Source organism: Cynocephalus volans, chromosome 10 (genome assembly GCF_027409185.1).
Source record: "Cynocephalus volans isolate mCynVol1 chromosome 10, mCynVol1.pri, whole genome shotgun sequence".
NCBI lineage: Eukaryota > Metazoa > Chordata > Mammalia > Dermoptera > Cynocephalidae > Cynocephalus > Cynocephalus volans.
Genome location: NC_084469.1, coordinates 37,029,701 through 37,048,603, shown reverse-complemented (window position 1 = coordinate 37,048,603; position 18,903 = coordinate 37,029,701). Strand labels below are relative to the sequence as shown.

The 18,903-nt window shown below is 47.6% G+C and overlaps 1 protein-coding gene across 1 annotated transcript in view; it reads left to right on the top strand.

The window, feature by feature from the left end:
* GAS7 (growth arrest specific 7) overlaps positions 1-18,903 on the top strand; it is a 224,763-nt gene that overhangs the window by 123,056 nt on the left and 82,804 nt on the right. The window contains exon 2 of the mRNA XM_063112548.1: positions 18,082-18,202. Coding sequence (XP_062968618.1) covers positions 18,082-18,202 — 121 coding nt within the window. The remainder of the gene's footprint in view (positions 1-18,081; positions 18,203-18,903) is intronic.

The following is an 18,903-nucleotide window of genomic DNA, read 5'->3' as shown; positions in this document are numbered from 1 at the left end:
TATAAAGCCACTAATTCCACCATGGAGACCCCCACCCTGATGACCTTATCTAGTCCTAATTGCCTTCCCCTTCCCCCTTCAACATATGCATTTGGATATTAATTTTCCAACACATGAAATTTGGGGGACACATTCAAGTCATACCACCTCTTAAACTCTAATGAACTGATCCACCTACTTTTTCTCAACCCTCCACTGTTTTCTCTCTGGGACTTTGCTTATATTGGCCACATGGCCTTGGAATATCATCCCCTTAGCTTGTTCCTCCAACCCATCCTTCCTGATTATCTCAGGAGCCTCTGTTTTCTCCTCTAGTAAAGGAGGATGATAGCATTTTCCTCATTGATTTATTAGGCTGATTAAGTAGCATAAGACAAGTGAAGCGTATAACAGCGCCTGGCCTGGAGTGAGCGCTCCATAGAAGATCTTTGTTGTCATTCCTAAAGCAGATTGGAGCCCAGCAATTAGAAAGGAGACATAGAGTCCCCCAAGTAGCCACACTGATGGCATTCAGAAGGAGGAGATCAGCCCTGCCACTGAATGGGGGACACAGACACGGAAAGCCAGGAGTTGGTATATCCAAGAGCACACTGTCACCACTCTCCAGGAGCCCCTGAGTGTGCCACACCCCTAAACAGAAAAGCCTGTGATTGACCTTAGGATGCTGGCTGAGTTGCCTCAGTTTCCCCAAGATTGAACACAAAATGGACCATGATAAGTCCTGCTGTAGATGCCCAGCCTTGCCTTCTCATCAGGCTTTCTAGTTCCTGTCACCAAGAGGCTGGGTGGCTTCCTTCTGGGTGCACATCTCGCCCACCCTGGAGATCCCACCCTGCGTATCTCCTGATGTGGCTTACATGCCACAGGGTCCCCTGAACTAAACTTATCTCTGCGGGTCTCAGGCTTTTTTTTTATAGTGGTAAAATATACGTAACATAAAATCTACCATCTTCACCATTTTTAAGCGCACAGTCCAGTAGCATGAAGTACATCGACGTTGCTGTGCAGCCATCACCACCGCCCATCTCCAGAACTTTCTCATCTTGCACGACTGAAACTCCACACCCATTAAACACTAGCTCCTCATTCCCCTCCCACCAGCCCTGGCAACCACCCTTCTACTCTCCGTGTCTGTCAATCTGACCACTCTAGGTACTCATATGAGTAGAATTATACAGTATTTGTCCTTTTTGTGTCTGGCTTATTTCACTGAGCATAATGTCCTCAAGGTTCATCCATATTATAGCAGGTGTCAGCATTTCGTTCCTTTTAAAAGCAGAGTAATATTTAATTGTCTTTATTATACCACATTTAGTTTATTCATTCATCCATCGACAGACACTTGGGTTGTTTCCATCTTTTGGCTATTGTGAATAATGCTGCTGTGAACATGGGTATATAAATATCTCTTCAAGATTCTGCCTTCAGTTCTCTTGGGTATATACCCAGAAGTGGAATTGCTGGACCATGTGGTAGTTCTATGTTTAATTTTTTCAGAAATTACCATACTGTTTTTCACAGGGGCTGCATGCACCGTTTTACATTCCTACCAGCAATGCACAAGCGTTCCAGTTCCTTGCCAACGCTTGTTCTTTGCCATGTTTTTGTTTTGTTTTGTTTTGTTTATAGTAGCCATCCCAATGACTATGGGGTGATATCTCATTGTGGTTTTATTTGTAATTTCCTTAATGATTAGTGGTGCTCAGCAACCTTTCGCCTGCTTATTGGCCATTTTTATATCTTATTTGGAGAAATGTCCTTTGCTCACTTTTTAATTGGGTTGTTTGCTTTTTTATTGTTCAGTCGAGACTTTTGGGGGGGGGTCCAGGGAACCTTCAGCTGCTGCCCTTTCAGACACTCCTGCCAGTAACAATAATACTAGCTTTTATTGAGCACTTACACGGTCCTCCCACAGGCTCAATGTTTATGTGGATTTTTTTTTTTTTTTAATTCTCACAACAACCTTTTGAGAAAGATACTGTGATCATCTCCATTTTATACTTGAAGAAATCGAAGCCTAGAGGCCGTGCCCCAGGTCTCCCAGCAGTAAGTAATGCAACAGCAACAGCTTAACCCTGATCTGCCTCCATTCTCAGATGATAAGACTGACTGACAGCCCTCGCCTGAGGAGCTGGTATTGAAACCTTCTTAAGTAACAGTTCATTCATACACTTGAGAAAAGAAGTGATATTTTATGGGAAACCACCCAGGCCTCAGGATCTCAGCCTCTCTGGAAAACCATATTTAGTTCTATATAAAGAATCGGTTCCTAAAATCCCAAAGGTTTGTATTTGAAAGCAAACACAGAAGTATGCCGTATTTTAAGTGCTAAATCTTCAGGTGCTCCAAGAAGCTTTCTAAGTGGAATGATAGGATATATTCACCAAGGATCCAAGTGCCTACCTAAACTCATTTAGTTGGTGGGTGTAATATTGCTCTCTGAGTTCAGTACTTTCTTTAGCTGTAACTAACAACTTTGTGATCGTCAGGCCCTTTTCCTCTGACAGCCTTATTATCCCTTCTTTTGCCCACGGTCTTTCTAGGTTTGGTGGTGATGAGGGCAGTGTGAAGGCTGGAGACCCAGGTCTTGTCCTTCTGGGGGCACCAGCTTTCCAGCCCTGGATGAGACTAATGCAGCAGTTCTTTGGAGGAGCATTCTGCATTCTTTTTATGTCGTTTTTTTATCTGGCCTTGGGTTCACGCAGCTGGGGCTGGGTCTGGGGCCAGAGCCATGACTTAGGGTTGGGAAGAAGTTGGCGGAAACATTCCCCAGCAGGGTTTGGACAGGCCCAGGGAGTCCCGCCTAAATTACAGTGGACAAAGCCGTCCTTGTCCACAGGCCTGGGGGTGGGAGGCATTTGGTCAGTGACACAGGCTTGGCCATTGTATGTCGTGACCTCGGCCAAATTTTTTAGCTGAGAAAGAGGAAAAAGAGAGAGAGTGAAAAAAAGAAGGCTTCCAGAAACTTTGCATCTGGAAAGTCCAGAATAGGTTGTTGATTTCCCAACAAGCACTGGAGCAGATTTGGGAGGAACTGTGCAATGTAGTGGGTTCTTTGTGAAAGAAAAGCCACAGGAACATCCTCTGGGGTGCCCAGAGCGCTGGCACTGAGGTAGCTGCTTGCCTCAGCCTCATTTCCCGCAGAGGGTGCCATGGAGAGGAGGCTGGTAGGGGCCTGGCCCTGCGTCTAGGGACTTCAGACGGGACCCAAGACTCTTCTCAGAGGAGGCAGCCCCCAAAGAAGATTAGCTGTTCTCTGATGGTAAGACTCAATTCTGCTTGCCTACAGATGTGTGCTCAGCTTGCTTTTCTCTGTATGTTTCTAAAATAACTTCAATCTTTTAAAGAGGCAGCTCTGAAAACCCTCTGAAATTTGGGCTCTAACTGCCAAGCTTTGAAAGTCTGGGGCCCGTGTGCCAGGCGGCACCTCTCACAGGCCCAAGGAGTGACCAGGGAGAAAAGAAGTCTTGAGCCGTTGTGTGAGAAATCAGGAGACGAGGAGGAGAGAGATTTACACAGGAACGTGCGTGGAGAGAAAGGATGTCACGTTTGATGGAGAAGCAGCGTGGGGGGTGGGGCTGTACCATGGGGAGGGAAGTCCAAACCTCGCTTCCTTCATTTAACTTCTCCCTCGGGTGAAACTTGGCTTCTACCTGCCTATCTGGCTTCTACCCCATGGCCCAATTCTCAGGCACTGTAAAGTGAAAGCCCTTTGGGGATTAGAAAGCCCTAAGGTAAGGGGGAGGGATTGGGGACACAGTTTCCCAGAATGTAGCCGAGCTTCTGTGTGTGGCTGATCCTTCCAGTTTGTTGGTGATGGTGGCCATAGCAATGATGATGAAAGCTCCTCCAAGACTTATGGGAAAAGAAAGCCTTGTTTCACCAGTCTTTCTGCCACCGGAAGTTAGATGTCCCCTTTCTTGGGAAAGAGAGGACTCTCGTTAGCCTAGACTTTTGGCGACCACTCTCTTGAGTATGTACAGCTGAGAGACGTCCGGTTTGTAGGGAAAGGCTAGTCTGTTTCTGCCTGTAATCTTCCTCTAGGATGTGCTCTCCCACCTTGCTGGCCAGTCAGCCTCTCTGATTTTTCCCATAGAAGCCTAAACTAATGGGGGAGTGCTCGTTATCCAGGAGCATCCTCTAAGGGGCCAGTTTACCTTTCAGGAAAGTCCATAGCAGGGCTTCTGAAAGGGTAATGTTCATCTGAATTGCCTGGGGACCTTTCAAATGAAGATCTGGTGCTGGGGCAGGGCCTGGGACTCTGCATTTCTAGCAGCTCCCCAAGCACCTCCTGCTGCTGGGTGGAGGGACTGCATTGAGAGAATTACTGCTGTAAGAAACACAGACCAGTTGATCAATTTCTGACCAAGTTATGGCTGCCCAGGCTCTGACTTGGGTGGGGGTTGTGGGGGGTGCTGGCAGGTCTGGCTGTGGATCGTAGTGGGGTGGTTCACGGTGAAGGAGGGATTAGCAAAGAAGATGAACATTAAAGGGCATTCATGGAGCTGGGAAGAGCCCAAGCCAAGGTCTTGAGAAGAGGGCTCATGAGGCAGAAGCTGTCTGCAGGGTGCATGTAAGCTGAAGTGTACTGCATGTTCGGGATATAATGTGAGAGGTAAGCCAGAAGCGTTAAGTACTAGCAGGCCCAGAAGAATTCTACTGGAACCTGCCTTTGGTACATGCAGGGCGAATTCTAACTTGGGAGTTTGGCAGTTGACAGATACAGAGACAGGAGCCCAGGATGCCAGGGCAGAAGTCCGGTTGCCAGGCGAATAGAGCTAGGACCACTTGTGTGGCTTGGGGGAATGCCAGGGAAGAGGTGGTCACAGGCCCATCAGGACAGAACTCACCGTGGTGAGGTGGAAGCACAGGGCTCCGAGGTGGTGAGGCAGGATGCCAGGTGTTTGGGGCATGGGCAGCATTTCAGGAATGGCCGAAGCCTCTGTATCATGTGTTTACACTTGAAAGTGACCTTTCCTGCCACAAAAATGGCATGTCCTTAAAACAGATGTATTAACATTTAGATCAGTCAACATTAGGCTACATAGTTATTTTTTAAAAGCACTTGGAGACCATCTGGTCCAACTTCTGTATTTTAGAGATGAGGAAATAGAGGCCTCCCGGCAGAGATGACACGGGTTGCTCAAGATCTCACAGCAGGACAGTGCAGCTTTGGGTCTAGCCCTCAGGTTCCAGTTCACATCCTGTGTGTTTTCATGGGTGCCACAGTGCGGGGGCAGGTCCCAGACCTCGACAGTGAAGTTCCTGGCTGTTGCCGTTTGTCTGGTGTATGTGCATCGGTAGCAGAGGCTGCAGAGACGTCAGCTGAGCTGGGTTGGCTGGAATTGCACACCTCTTTATTTCTTGGAATCTGTTCCAGCCCCCATTAGACTTAATTTCCCTGTGGTGCTCAGGTTCAGAACCACTTAGGACCTGTGTCTCTAAGTGACAAGTCTTTGATTAGAATCTCTTGGAGCACAGGCCATTAGCACTGCAGAGTAACTGGAACTAGTGTCTGTGGTGAGGAGAGTCACTGCTTCTGCTTTCTCTTGGTGCCCGCGGGCTGCTCCAGCTAGCAGCTGGGGACCACAAGGCCAAGCCAGCTGAATCGCAGGCAGGGCAAGCCACAGAGGAGCCCACCTCTGTGCCCCAGTGAGCTTGTCTGCTTTTCTTTACAACAGCACCAACTCCCCAAGGAAGCCAGCTTTTGACCCCAGAGCATCTGCAGGTGGCAGCTGTATCACTTGCGCTTGAAGCTCCTTTCTGGCGGGCAGGCTGCTTTGCATGAGATGCCGGGCCTGTCGTTGGTTGAGCTCGCACCGTTCAACGCCTTTTCTCGCTTCCAATCTTCTTCAGTCTATTTTGAATGGAACAGAATGCTTGGTAAATTTGGTCACGGGGTTTTCTTCAGAGGCGTAACAGCTTTAGAAAGTGCCAGAAACAAAGGCCTCTAAGACAGTTTGGGGTTTTTCAGCTCAATATTAAAGGAAGCCTAGTGAAGGCATTATATCGTATTTATTTCGCTTTCTCTCTAGCAGCAGCAAGTGTTGGCAAAACTCTCTTGTTCCCAGGCTTTCATCTCTGCAAAGGGAAATTTGAACAGGAATCATATAGAGGGCCCTTAGCCTACCAGGAGCTCCTGGGGAGGGAGAGCATTGGATGTGAACAATCCTCAAAAGGTCCTTTACAAGTGTCTTCTAGGGCAGGATAACTGAAAAGCAGTTTATGTCATAGGTATAAACTAGCATAGAAAATCTAGGCTGTATTTCGAGATCATTAATCTTTAGGGCTAAAAGAAGTGCTAAACTCCAGCCCAGCTCCTTCCTTTGACAAACAGGGACATTTCAGCACTAATTGGCCATAGCAGTGACCTGTGGTCAAGGGGAGGAGAGTCCCCAAGTGGTCGGCCTCCCCCTGCAGACTGAGTTAATGCCTGCAGTGTCATGTCCTAGGTTTGGGCTTGTATTCCACTTCCAATTTTTGTAAGTCACTTCACTTTATTAGTGGCTCAGGCAGCGTATCTTTCTGCCCAATTTCAAATTGGATTTGGCTGAGTCAGTGAAAGGGTATCTAGACCAAAAGAGTTTGACACCTCTTCCTTTTCAGAGTCTATAAGAGTTTGGGAGGAAACATGCACCAAAAAAGTAGTGTTTCAAGGACATTCATGTTTCTTGTCATCTCTCTCTCTTTTTTTTTTTTTTTCTAAATGTGGCTGTTGCTTTTGCAAGCTGAGCTGGACATTTAAATGCCTTGAAATTTCTCTCGTGGTGGTTTTAGGCTCTATTACGAAAGATGTCCCACGGACTATAGAACCACAGCGTTTGAGGGCTGGCAACTCCCCCATTTTACAGATGAGGAAACAGAGGCCCAGAGAGGCTAAAGGAGCTGCACATATTACAGCTTGTCTGGGAACACAGTGTCTCTTCACACCTAGGCCTGCGTGCTGTCTCCTGTTGCTTTTGTTGTCCTGAGTTGGGAGTAGGATATCAGAATGGTCCACAGTGTTTTGATATTGCTAAGGAAGGGGCAGGAAGGAACAAAGCAGCATTCCTCAGCAGCCCATCAGACAGTGGAGAGTTAGGACGAAATGTCTCTGTTCACCAGAAGCAGGTGGGCAGAATCACTCGGGTTTTCTGGCTTGGAAGGCAGAGAAGCTGGAACAGGCTGTCGGGAGCAGACTACCTTGCCCTTTTTAATTTTGTTGAAGCCTCGGGACCAGGCAGACCTTAGAAATGAGACAAAGCGTACAGGCTTTCTCTGGGGTTCCCCAACTCCCTCCGTGTTCTCATCCTACTTCTGGAGCTGTTCTCTGTATTTCAGGGGCACCTGTGGGACCACACCCCCCATCCCCATACCTGTGGCCCTAAAACACTACCATGAGGCCTTTGGCCACCTGCTCCAAACCTCTGTAAGAGGCCAGGGGGTGACTCTGATATTCAGTGGCTCAATGATGCTGGTTGGTCAATGCTGAGATTCTCCCAAAAGCTGCTGAGGAGTGGGCAGCTCTCAGATCCTGGTCATGCTGTATGGTGTTGTTGGGCAGATGCCATTAGCAAAAAGGATCAGCCATCTCAGATACGAGAAGCACGCCAACACCCGGAGTTTTCCCTATTTCTTGCACTTTCTCCTCTAGAACCCTATTCATTGGCCCTTCTATCTTATATCAGGACAGCAGGCGCAATGACCGTAAAGATCTCTTCCTCCAGGGTTGGAGAAGTGAGGGCTTGTGCAGGAATGTGAGGGCTCCACAGAGAAGGCGTTTCTTTCCTCTCTTCTCCTCCCTGACACTTCAAGGCTTGGAAATGGCTTCTGACCCAGAAGGGGTCATTCAGCTCCCCTTTGCAGTTTGTTGGATCCTTTGCAAATCTCTTCATCAACCCTTGTCCCCCTGGAGACTCTATGTTTTCCCACATAGCACGTTTCCATGTGAGGGCTGACTTCCTGGATGCTTGCTGCATGGACTACGTTGTAATTTGTGTTCATCAAAATTCCTGTTTAACCAGATCACTCCATTCATTTATAGGGTCAGAAAATAGAGTCTATTGTTCTGTGTCTTTTCCCGGCTCAGTCCTGAGAAACATACCCAGTGAGTTGATGGGCCCTCGGGGAGGCACCAGGGGCTTGCAGATGGACATTCAGTGTGGCTGGAACACTTGTTAAGCCTACCAGGAGTTAGATCGATCTGGAGGGTTCTTAGTGTTTCAGCTCCAGGCCCATGGCTGGCAGCTCTGCGGGTGCTGGAGAAACTCCTCTGGCCCCAATGTCCATCTCTTGTGATGGGTGCCAGTGACAGCCACAGTGTGAGTCTTCCTCCTGCCCATTTGTGGACAGAGGACAGTGGACAGTGACTGGCTGGGGGCTTGGGGGAAAGGACCTGCAGCTGAGGAAGACTGTGGGAGACACTCCATGGGGACTGGAGTTGGCAACTGGGTTGGGGATCCCAAGTGAGTCCCCTTTGGGCACTTTTAGGTATTATCTAGGGAGGCTTTGGTTGGGGGGATCTGACATGAGCCAGTAGGGGATTTAAGCCAATGAGATGTGGATAATTTCGGGGACATTTGCATTTAAGGGGTTAAAGCCTGGTTTGGGAAGTTCCTTTTATGGACTCAAAGAGGCAGCCATGCTAACCAGGAAGTTTCTAATAAGTGTTTGGGGATGCACATGGAGAGTTCTGGCACAACCTATGACCAGTTGGGCACATTTACTAAGATGTTTTGTAAATAGATCAGTGGAAGGAAGAGAGGTGATCCTTGTGGCTGTTGCTTCTTGTTGCTAAGAGCTGGAGTGAGCCTTAGGTGCTTGACCCCATCTCCACACGAGGGCCCGGCCAGAGTGGCTCAAGAGATGTGAGCATGCTTGGACACAGGCCAGGAAATAGCTGCACTGTCTTCTGTGAGGGCTTGCACAGCCAAACAGGTGGGACAAATGAGGTCTTCGGAAAGCCCTGGGTTCCTAGTTTTTGCTCAGCCCACAAAGTGCTTTGGGCCCAAGCTATCCACCTTAATAGATTCCAGGGCTCAGGATTCCCTATGGAAGCCGACTGCCCACTGGACCAATAAAAGGCGGTGGAGGTAAAACCCACAGCACCTTGGTATTTGATCTCCAAGGACCATTTCCATCTCTGTGTTCCCTCTGGCTGGGGAGCTTCAGTCTCCAGGGAGGAGATGAGAGCAGACAGTGTGTGCCAGAGGATGGAAGCCAACTGGGCAGGTCTCTCACAGCTTCTGCAGGAGGCCAAGAGGATGCAGAGAGTGTTTATTGGACTTGAAAGAAGGAGCAGTATTCTGCTTTCAACTCTCAGAGTCCTCACTTTTTTTTCCCCTCCTGCCTCTTGATCTTCCTAGTATTATTTGAATTTTGTGACCCAGGTTATTGTTTCATTTTTTTACACTCTATACTGAGAATAGCAACATGTACACATGATTCTATAACTGGATTTATAATTACACATTTTTGTGAGCTGTACTTTCAGGGTTCAGCCTTGGTTCTTTGTACTGTGACAGCTTCATTCTTCACCTTTATTTGTCTTAATCTTTCAGGCAGCTGGAGTACATTTTTTAAAAACTTTTACTAAGAAGGACACAAATGGTATTTTCTGAGTTCCTGTCTGTAGAAGAATGTATTTCTGTTGCCTTCACTCGTGACAGACAGCTTGTCTATATATGAAAATGTCTCCATTTTCCCCATAAAACACCGGAGGTGTCTTTTGAGATGTGGTAACAGAAGTTTGAGACCAGCCTTATGTTTATTCTTTTATTGGAGGTACTGTCATCCCACTTAAATGATGATAGGACTTTATCCCTGTTTTAGTCCTTTTTCTGCTGCCATAACAGAATACCACAGACCAGGTGGTTTATAAAAAGAAGTGTATTTGGCTCACGGTTCTGGAGGCCGGGAAGTCCAAGATTGAGGGGCTGCATCTGGTGAGGGCTTTCTTGCTGCGTTGTAATGTGGCTGGAGGGCTAGTGAGCATGTGAGACGGAGAAAATAGGGGCCAAACTTATCTTTTTATAAGGATCCCACTACTGTGATAATGGCATTAATCCATTCATGAAAGCTGAGCCCTCTTCACTTAATCACCTCTACAAGGCCCCACCCCCCTATACCTTTACATTGGCAATTAAATTTCAACATGAGTTTTGGAGGGGACATTCAAACCGTAGCAATCCTTATCTTTGCTGTTTAAATATATTGTTAAGGTGTGTCTGCTTGTTGGTCTTTTAAAATCCGTTTTGCCTTGCACAGTGTAGAACTTCCATGCCGATAGCTTGGGAAGGTTTTTTCCCCTATCAGCCTTTGTTTATAGTTTTTTTCTTCTCTTAGAGATTTTGCTATGGTCTCCCCTTCAGGAACACCCAGTATCCATATTTTGTTGTTCTGTCCTCCTGTTTTCTTTTTTCCCATTTCCTTTGCATTCTGGGAAAAAAATGTTCAAGTATGTTTTGTACATAATGAATTCAGCTTTTTTTTGCAATTGTAATTTTATGTTTTATTGCAACCAATGCGCTTTTTCCTTCTGTTACCGTCTTTCAAAGTTCCCTACAATTTTTATCATTTCCTGTTGCTTTTTAATATCCTTTTGTTTTCTTTTTCAAACCAACTTTCCTTTTTTTGCATTTGTTTTGTTCTCCTGATTTTTTTGCTCTTGTATCATTGATGGCATCTCTTCCTGACCTTTATTGAGGTTGTTAAATAGTTTCCTGAAATATTTCTTCTGGATACTATATGAGATCATGATTAGAAGTTTGTGCTTCTCTTAAGGCTTCTGTTCCTCTATCTATTTTCTGCAGTTAAAGAAACACTCTGTATTACCTTGTCTCTCCCCACCTCCCTTCACCCATTGTAGAACAGTCTGTCTTCGTCCACTTGTGCTGGTATAATTTATAAAGAACAGATATTTATTTCTAACAGTTCTGGAGACTGGGAAGTCTAAGATTGAGGTGCCGGCAGGTTAGGTTGTCTGTTGAGGGCTGCTGTCTACTTCCAAGATGGCATTGAAGGAGAAGGCTGCTATGTCCTCACATGGTGGAAGGTGGAAGGACAGGCTAGTGAATGCTTCATGAAGACTCTTTGTAAGGGCCTTAATCCCATTCATGAAGGAGAAGCCATCATGGCCTAATTACCTCTTAAAGGCCCCACCTTTTAATCCTCTCACATTGGCAACAGCTGAATTTTGGAAGGGGACACATTGAAACCATAGCACAGGTCATTCAATCGTATCCAGTAAGAGCTAGGATTTGTTCACAGGCAGAGCACACACGTGGCTTGGACTGCTGTTGCCTGTCTACTTGTTTGGTGAAATAGCCTCATTAAGTCTGTTTGAAGCCCAGTTCCGTATCCAGTAAGAGCTAGGATTTGTTCACAGGCAGAGCACACACGTGGCTTGGACTGCTGTTGCCTGTCTACTTGTTTGGTGAAATAGCCTCATTAAGTCTGTTTGAAGCCCAGTTCCTACTACAGTTCTCATTTTCTGTTCCTTCATTATTCATTCATTCAATGTGTTGGGGACTGTGCTGAGACCAATGCTGTGAGCAAGAGGATGTGGCCCTGCCTTCCTGAATCTTACAGTCTGTTTCTCTGTTGATATGTTGGTTCCCCTTTTCCTCCTCCTCCTGGCCCAGTCTCTGAATCTCTGACCTTTAGAAGAACATGTAGACACTGCCAGGGTCCAGCCTGTCTCCTATAAAACTACTTGTGGAAACTACACTCCCCAGAATGCACTGGGCCATTGCCAGGGGCTCCCCACTTCCTCCCTAGCTATTTTCTGTGCCTCTCAATCTCTGAATGGATTGAAAGGCCGCTGGGAGCTGGGGGGAACAGTGCTTTTACCTGTTAGAACAAAGGTGCCCAGTATTCTTGTAGACACAGCCTCTGACGCTTGTGTCATCATTGTGGAACGCGGGGCCCTCTTCTGGATTTGTGTCTTAACTCACAGACAAGATTATCATTCCTTGGGTAGCTGTCTCCAGCTCTGTGCAGGCGTCTGCCCACCCTACATAGGTGTCCAGTAGAGAGGCGTGAGGTGGAAGTGAATCGCTGGTCTCCAGCCCAGCGGGGTCTGGTCTTCCTGGTGGTCCCTTGCAGCCCCATGAGTAAGTAGTTGACCCCCTGCTGAGTGCAGAGCTGGCAGTGGAGGCCACTCCTGGCTGCTGGATGCAGGACTACTCAGGACACACTAGTAATGAACTGGTTCCTGGGAACTGGGGGCTTCCAGGCATACCCAGCCATGCGCTGGCTGCTTCTGGGTGTCTAGCTGGCTATGTGGTTGGGGAAGGGAGAACTTGCCTGAGAGCTCTTTGTGGAGGAGCCTTCAAGCAGTGCCAATCACAGCACTGGGCTCATTAGCAGTCATTGCCATGGCAACGGGTCTGCCAGAAAGTGGCTCGTTAGGCTGACAACTTCAGAGATGTTATATATAGATCTGGGTGTGGGGGGAGTGGGGGTGTGGGGCCCTGTGGATATGCCTTTCTTTAGAGCTTTTATTGCTTCTGGGTTTGGGGTATGAGAAGACACGGAATGGGAGACCTCAAAATCCTCTGATCTGGCTACTAAATAATTGTCTGACGACCACTCATTAACACCGGCAAGTGGCATTTGCTTCAGGAGAAGGTAAGAGTCAGGTGCTCCCAGAAGCCTCCTGAAGGGGAAAGAGTTCTGCAAGTGGGGTTGCACTCCGGGGTTGAACTTGAACTTGAGGAGAGGTGGAGGCTGTAGGGAGCTGTGTGTAGGGGTTGGTACTGCCCAGAGGCTGCAGAGACAACCTTGAGTCTCTTTTAAAATAGTCTGTTTGAAGGGGTTTGAGGCTAGGTAGCACGATCCTTTTCTTTAATAAGTAACCATGCAGCTCAACACTGTCTTTTTTACAAATTGTGCTTATTAAAATTTTATGTTCCCAGTTTTCATTTCAGAAGTGATGTTTTCTCTCAGTTGTTCCATCTAAAGCTGCAACTGAGTGGCTCCAGATTACACTGAGCACAGGATTCACCCAGGATACTTGTTAAAAATGCAGACTCCCAGGCTCCAGGTTGATTTGGTGGTTGAAACAGGTCCCAGGAATGTGCATTTTAACTCACATCCCAGGGCGTGTCGCAGGGTGACCACACCTTGAGAAACGCTGCTGTAGCGGGATTTGTTTTTAATCTTTGCTTGCTTGCTTGCTTCTTTCCAGGGGGAAACAGTAGCCACCATTAAGAGGAAAAATTTTTTGATTGTTGTTTTAAGTAAGGAGACAAGGAAGTCAGCCTACAGCTGGGGAACGTGACGGCTTGGATGCGGGTGGTGATATTTTTGCACATCTCCCAGGAAGGCATATGCTCATTTAGAGACTGTGAGACAGGCGGGAGAATCAGGCCTGAGTTCTCACCTTCCTTGAGTGGGAGCTGGTGTGTCAGGTGGGCCAGGTGAAGTGGAGCTGATTGTGGATAGCGGGGGAAAGATGGGCTGAGGGTAGCCTGGCTTTAGGGAACTGGACAGAGTCTCTAGAACAAAGCTAATATTTTTAAGTATTTTTTTTTTTTACCATTTAATTAGCTGTGCAACATTGGGCAAGTTACGAAACCCTCTGAGTCTCAGATTCTTCATTTTAAAATTGGAATAAATGCCAAGTATGGAGGCAGGCTTGTTGCAGATATTCGGTAATTGTGTAAAGCACCTGGCCCAGTCCATGGTGCTCTATAGACATTTAGTGGCTGAGAAGAGTCATTACGAGGGGTGCAAATGGCATCTGAGCACTGATGTTTCCTGAGGGCCTACTAGGTGAAGTTCTGAAGTGCTCTAGAAACCTCTTGATCTTACACACGAAATAGAGTGAGCGTGCCCCCACACACGACCCGTTTTGAGGGATAGAAGATCCATAGCTTTCTCAGACTCTTGGAGGATGGGCTTTCATGTGTGGTTGAGCAGTCTGTCTACTGCACACAGGGGCCCAGATGAGGGAGGGTGGGCAAGGACTGAAACCCAGCCTTGCACTTTGGCCTAGGGATGGCCCCTTCCAGAGAAAGAGGTGGTGCTTCATAATTCCCACAAAGACACCCTGTGCATTAGGTTAAGAATTTATTTTTTTCTTTTTTTTTAAAGATGATGGTAAGGGGATCTTAACCCTTAACTTGGTGTCGTCAGCACCACGCTCTCCCAAGTGAGCTAACCGGCCATCCCTATATAGGGATCAGAACCTGTGGCCTTGGTGTTATCGGCACCACGCTCTCCCAAGTGAGCCACGGGCCATCCCTATATAGGGATCAGAACCCGTGGCCTTGGTGTTGTCAGTACCATGCTCTCCCAAGTGAGCCACGGGCCAGCCCTGAGGTTAAGAATTTCCGAGTTGGAGGAAACCACATTCATCTCCCCCCACTCACCTCTGCTGTCTCTGATCTTATTCCTGCTAGGCAGGGTCCCCAGCCCTGTGGGCCTGGGTCGCCTCTGTTTCTCATTCCTATTCCCATGGGAAAGAGCTGACAGAACTGAAGGAGATAAGCCATGGGACTAAGGAAGGGAAGGGAGGGTTTTAACTCGGAAGGAAACGAATTAGAAGAATAAGTTGGAGAGAGATCTTAATTACTGGGTGGTTACTCACATGGTGTCCTCCTGATGATGGTGGGCGGCTCTCCCAGGAGGCCCATTGTTTCTGTCCCTCCACGGCCATGAAGGGTGACAGAATGCTGGTGCTTTGGCCTCTTAACTGAGGGCTTCAAGGTGGAGAGGTCCAACCTCTGCCTTTGTGACATATTTTTTAAAATATTTTTATTGTGGTAAAATATACGTACCATAAAATTTACCATCAGTGACATTTATACATTCACAATATGGTGCAACCATCATCACTATCTAGTTCCAGGACATTTTCATCACCCCAAAAGGAAAATCTATAACCATTATCCTTTCTCCTCAGCCCCTGGCAACCACGAATCTATTTCTGTCACTATGGTTTTGCCTATTCTGGGCATTTCATATAAATGGAACCTACAATATGTGGCCTTTTGTGTCTGGCTTTTCACTTAGCGAATGTTTTTAAGGTTCATCCGTGTTGTAGCATGTGTCAGCACACCATTTCTTTTTATTTCTGAATCATATTCCATCATGTGGACATACCACATTCTGATTATCCATTCATCCACTGACAAACATTTGGGTTGTTTCCACTTTGGGCCATTATGAATAATGTTGCTATGAACATTTGGATACAGGTTTTTGTTTGAACGCTTGTTTTTGATTTGGGGGGTGTGTACCCAGTTGTTTCCACACCTTTTGACTCCCAACTTGTTTGAGGTCAGCCCACAGGAGGAACTTCTTGCTAAGAGAGGAGAAAAGCAAGGGACTGAGGCTGTCTCAGGAGATGAGATCAGAGTAGTCAGATGGCGGGCAGAGACTGGGACCCCTGGCTGGGAGGAGGGGAGGACGGGATGTGGAGACCTCCTTAGCCCATGTTGGCTGAATTAGGAAATGGGCCCAGTTTCTTCCTCTCTTTCGGCACCTGTGGGCCCTTCCAGGCTCAGCATCAGGGGTGCCTCTACCACAGGCACCTTCTTAGGGTCCTGCATCAAGACACTCCTCAGAGCAGTTACCGTACCTCCTTGGTCATCAGTGTCCTCACATGCAAACTGGGGGCTGCTTCTGACCCAGCAGGATTATTTAGATGAGTGAATCAGAGTCATTCTGAAGAGAAAAGTACTATGTGACTGGAGAAGGGACAGGTGTCATTGCTGCTCTTTTGCAGATGGGACACGGAGGGTCAGAAGGCTCAGTTCAGTCCTCATAAGGGGTGGTGTCCTCACGGCCCGGCCTTCTCAACCCAGCGTATTTGCATTAGTCTCCGTCTTAAGGTGTTAACCTCCCCAGCAGGTGTGTGCCTTTTCAGTTGGGTAGTCTTGGAAACTGAAACCTCACAGAAGTGGCTATTGAGGGTGACATTTCATACTGCGATGATGTGGTCAGGGTGGAGGTTGGGTGGAGATTGCTGTGCTCTCCCGAACTTCATGTCACAGTAGTCAGAGACCGTGTGAAGTCCGGTCTCCATCAGCATTTAAATGCCACCCCTCCAATGGGCACCCCCATGTATTGAGCATTTCTGGTGTCAGGCACTCTCCTTGGTGCTGGGTTTGTTGTTAATCACCCCGGCATCTTCTACAACTGGGCTGACGCCATCATTCTCTATTTTATAGATGTGGAGATAGCCTGGTTGAGTTGTTTGCCTGTGGTCACGTGGCTACTGTGGCTGAGTTGGGATTTGCACTGAGGGTGTTTTCACTGTGCTCTGAGGCCCCCTCTCTGCAACCCATTTCTGGCCATGTCAGTTGCTGTCCCTTGCTTAAAACCCTTTACCAACGGCCCATTTCCTCTCAGGTTATTTGGACAGACACCAATATGCCCTTCCCAAGTTTGACTGAAGGAGATTCTAAAATATATCATTGAAGGAGAGGGTACCTGGCATCTTACCTCTCTGGTTCTAAAATATTCCTCATTCTCAAGCTCCCTGAGCCCTTTATGCCTACTGTACTCCTGGCTCCACTGGGCAAAATGTGCATCTCCTGTACACGGGAGACTTTACACACACACGTGCATGCACACGCATGTGCACACACACTCTCTTTACTCATCATGACTGTCTTGCATGTTTTTGGCTATCTTGCAATTCAGGAGAGGCCAGAGCAGTGTGTGAAGGCCCAGGCAACCTTGCTAAGGCGTGTGCTTGTGCTTAGAGGACAGTGCACTGCTTCGGCTCGGCTGCTGTCCACCCCACCCTCACCAGCGTGTTTAGAAGACAATTCTTCCATACCAAGAGGCACTGCAGGTTAGCAGGTGCAGGAGACAGAGGCATCTGGGGCATAGGAGAGAGCTTTTAATTAAGTCATGAAAATTCATAATGAAACATACACCACAGCTACCCAGAGGGCCAAAGGGAAGCCGTGTTTACTTGAAATCCCGGGAGCACCTCAGATTTCCTGGTTCCTGCTGATGGCATGCAGGGCACCACAGGAAACAGGTACACGTGGTTTGGCAGCCTTCCCGAAGCATGCGAGCAGCCTGTGCGCTGTCTCTCTCCTGCTCCCTTTCAGTCTATCATCTTGTCTTCCTAAGCTGTGGTCATCAGTAACCCAAAAAACTGTCTCTGCGGGCACGGCTGGGGGATGCTGAGGACATTTGGGAGCTGATTACCTTTAATGTTTCTGAACAGGCTCTGGCTTTGCTGAGAAATTCACAGCCACTCTCCTCACGTGGCTGGAATTCTGATTTGTGTCCATTTGCTTTCTTCAAAAGACACAGCAATCGTGTGGGCTAATTTTGACACTCTGTCCTTATTTTTAAAAGTTCTTTAGCTAACAACTTTTATTTTTGTGTTTAGTGGAGAAAATTCAGACGGAACAGATAAGTCAAAAGAAAAGAATATGAATTACCCGTAATCCCACCACCATGGAATCGCCACTGTGTTAGCATCTGTGTCTACTCGACATCTGGTTTCTCTGTCACGTATATTTTTGTCTGAATTTTTTAAAGAAAAGTAGTGCTGTGCGTGATGAAAAGAGTTAAACGGCACAAAACTGCACACAGTGGAAAGTCACTGTCATTATGTCTCAGATTGATTCAGACATTTGGTGAGAAGAGCCCTCCCAGCTCTCCGTGGCTTCTCGTTGTTATTATCGAATGTTTTACATCTCGCTCTGCTGTGACTTGAGTTAATTACTTCTGCTAGGTTCACACAGCAGGCCCAGGGCCTCGATTTGGTGGTCCTGTGGATTTGAGGCTTCAGATTCCACAGTGAGAGCTGCTGGCATGATGGGGCCCCATGAGTGGTTTTCGAGGGGGCTGTGAGGAGAAAGTCTAGCTCCATTAGCTGACCGCATTTCCTCTTGTGCTCTCGGGGAGCTGTCCCTTCTGCAGTGGCTCTGAGTACAAACTCTCCTCATGCCTCATGTCACTCAGCCTCCAAAATCACACCTGTGCCTCCTGTGACCTCCCCCCAGGGAGCCCGGTGAACCGTGTACTCCCCAGCTATTCCAGGGTGACTTTATCAGCCTCAGACTTTCTGGTTTAACAACAGTCACAAAAATGCCAAACGTGTGTGACCTTTTCTTTCCTCTCCCACAGAAGCCTGGAATGGTTCCCCCTCCGCCAGGAGAGGAAAGCCAGACCTTCGTCCTTCCACCTGGCTGGCAAAGCTACTTGTCTCCTCAGGGCCGGCGTTACTATGTCAACACGACCACCAATGGTGAGTCCCACTCGGGGTAGCATCCTGTGCCAGCTCCTGGGGTTTCTGTCTCTCTGGAGGGGCGGTTTTCACCTCCCTTTTCCATCTCTCTGTTTTGGGGCTGTTTCTTTATAAATCTCTGCTCAGAGGTTGCAGATGAGTCTTGCTCTCCCCAGAGTGCTGGATGATAGGGGTCCTTAGAGGGAAGGCTGCCCTTCAAGGTTCAGAGCATCCCTGGAAACTCCCATCCACCCTGGTCATCTTTGCGGAACCCAGTCTCATGGTCTGGGGCTGTGTTTTCCAAATGGGATCGCTAAAGGTTCTTTGGTCAACAGCTGGTTTGAATCAAGTTAAACAGGTTAAGCTACTGCATGATTTCTTGGAACTTTGAATGTACTCATGATATGGAAGCTCCAAAAGAGGACTTGCAAATGTGGGGTTTCCCTGATTTTAGCACACCGTCGTCTTCTCTTTCTTTAAGTATCTCACGGGCTGGCATTTCTTGGACTGTGCTTTGAGAAATGCTGGGGCTACATAGGAATCATTTATCCCATCAGATAGCACAGGTTCCATGTGCATTTCTTTCTTTTTTTTTTTTTTTTAATTTTGACTGGTAAGGGGATCGAAACCCTCGGCACGGTGTGGTCTGCACCACGCTCAGCCAGTGAGCGCACTGGCCATCCCTATAAAGGATCCGAACCCGCAGCCTCGGTGCTACCAGC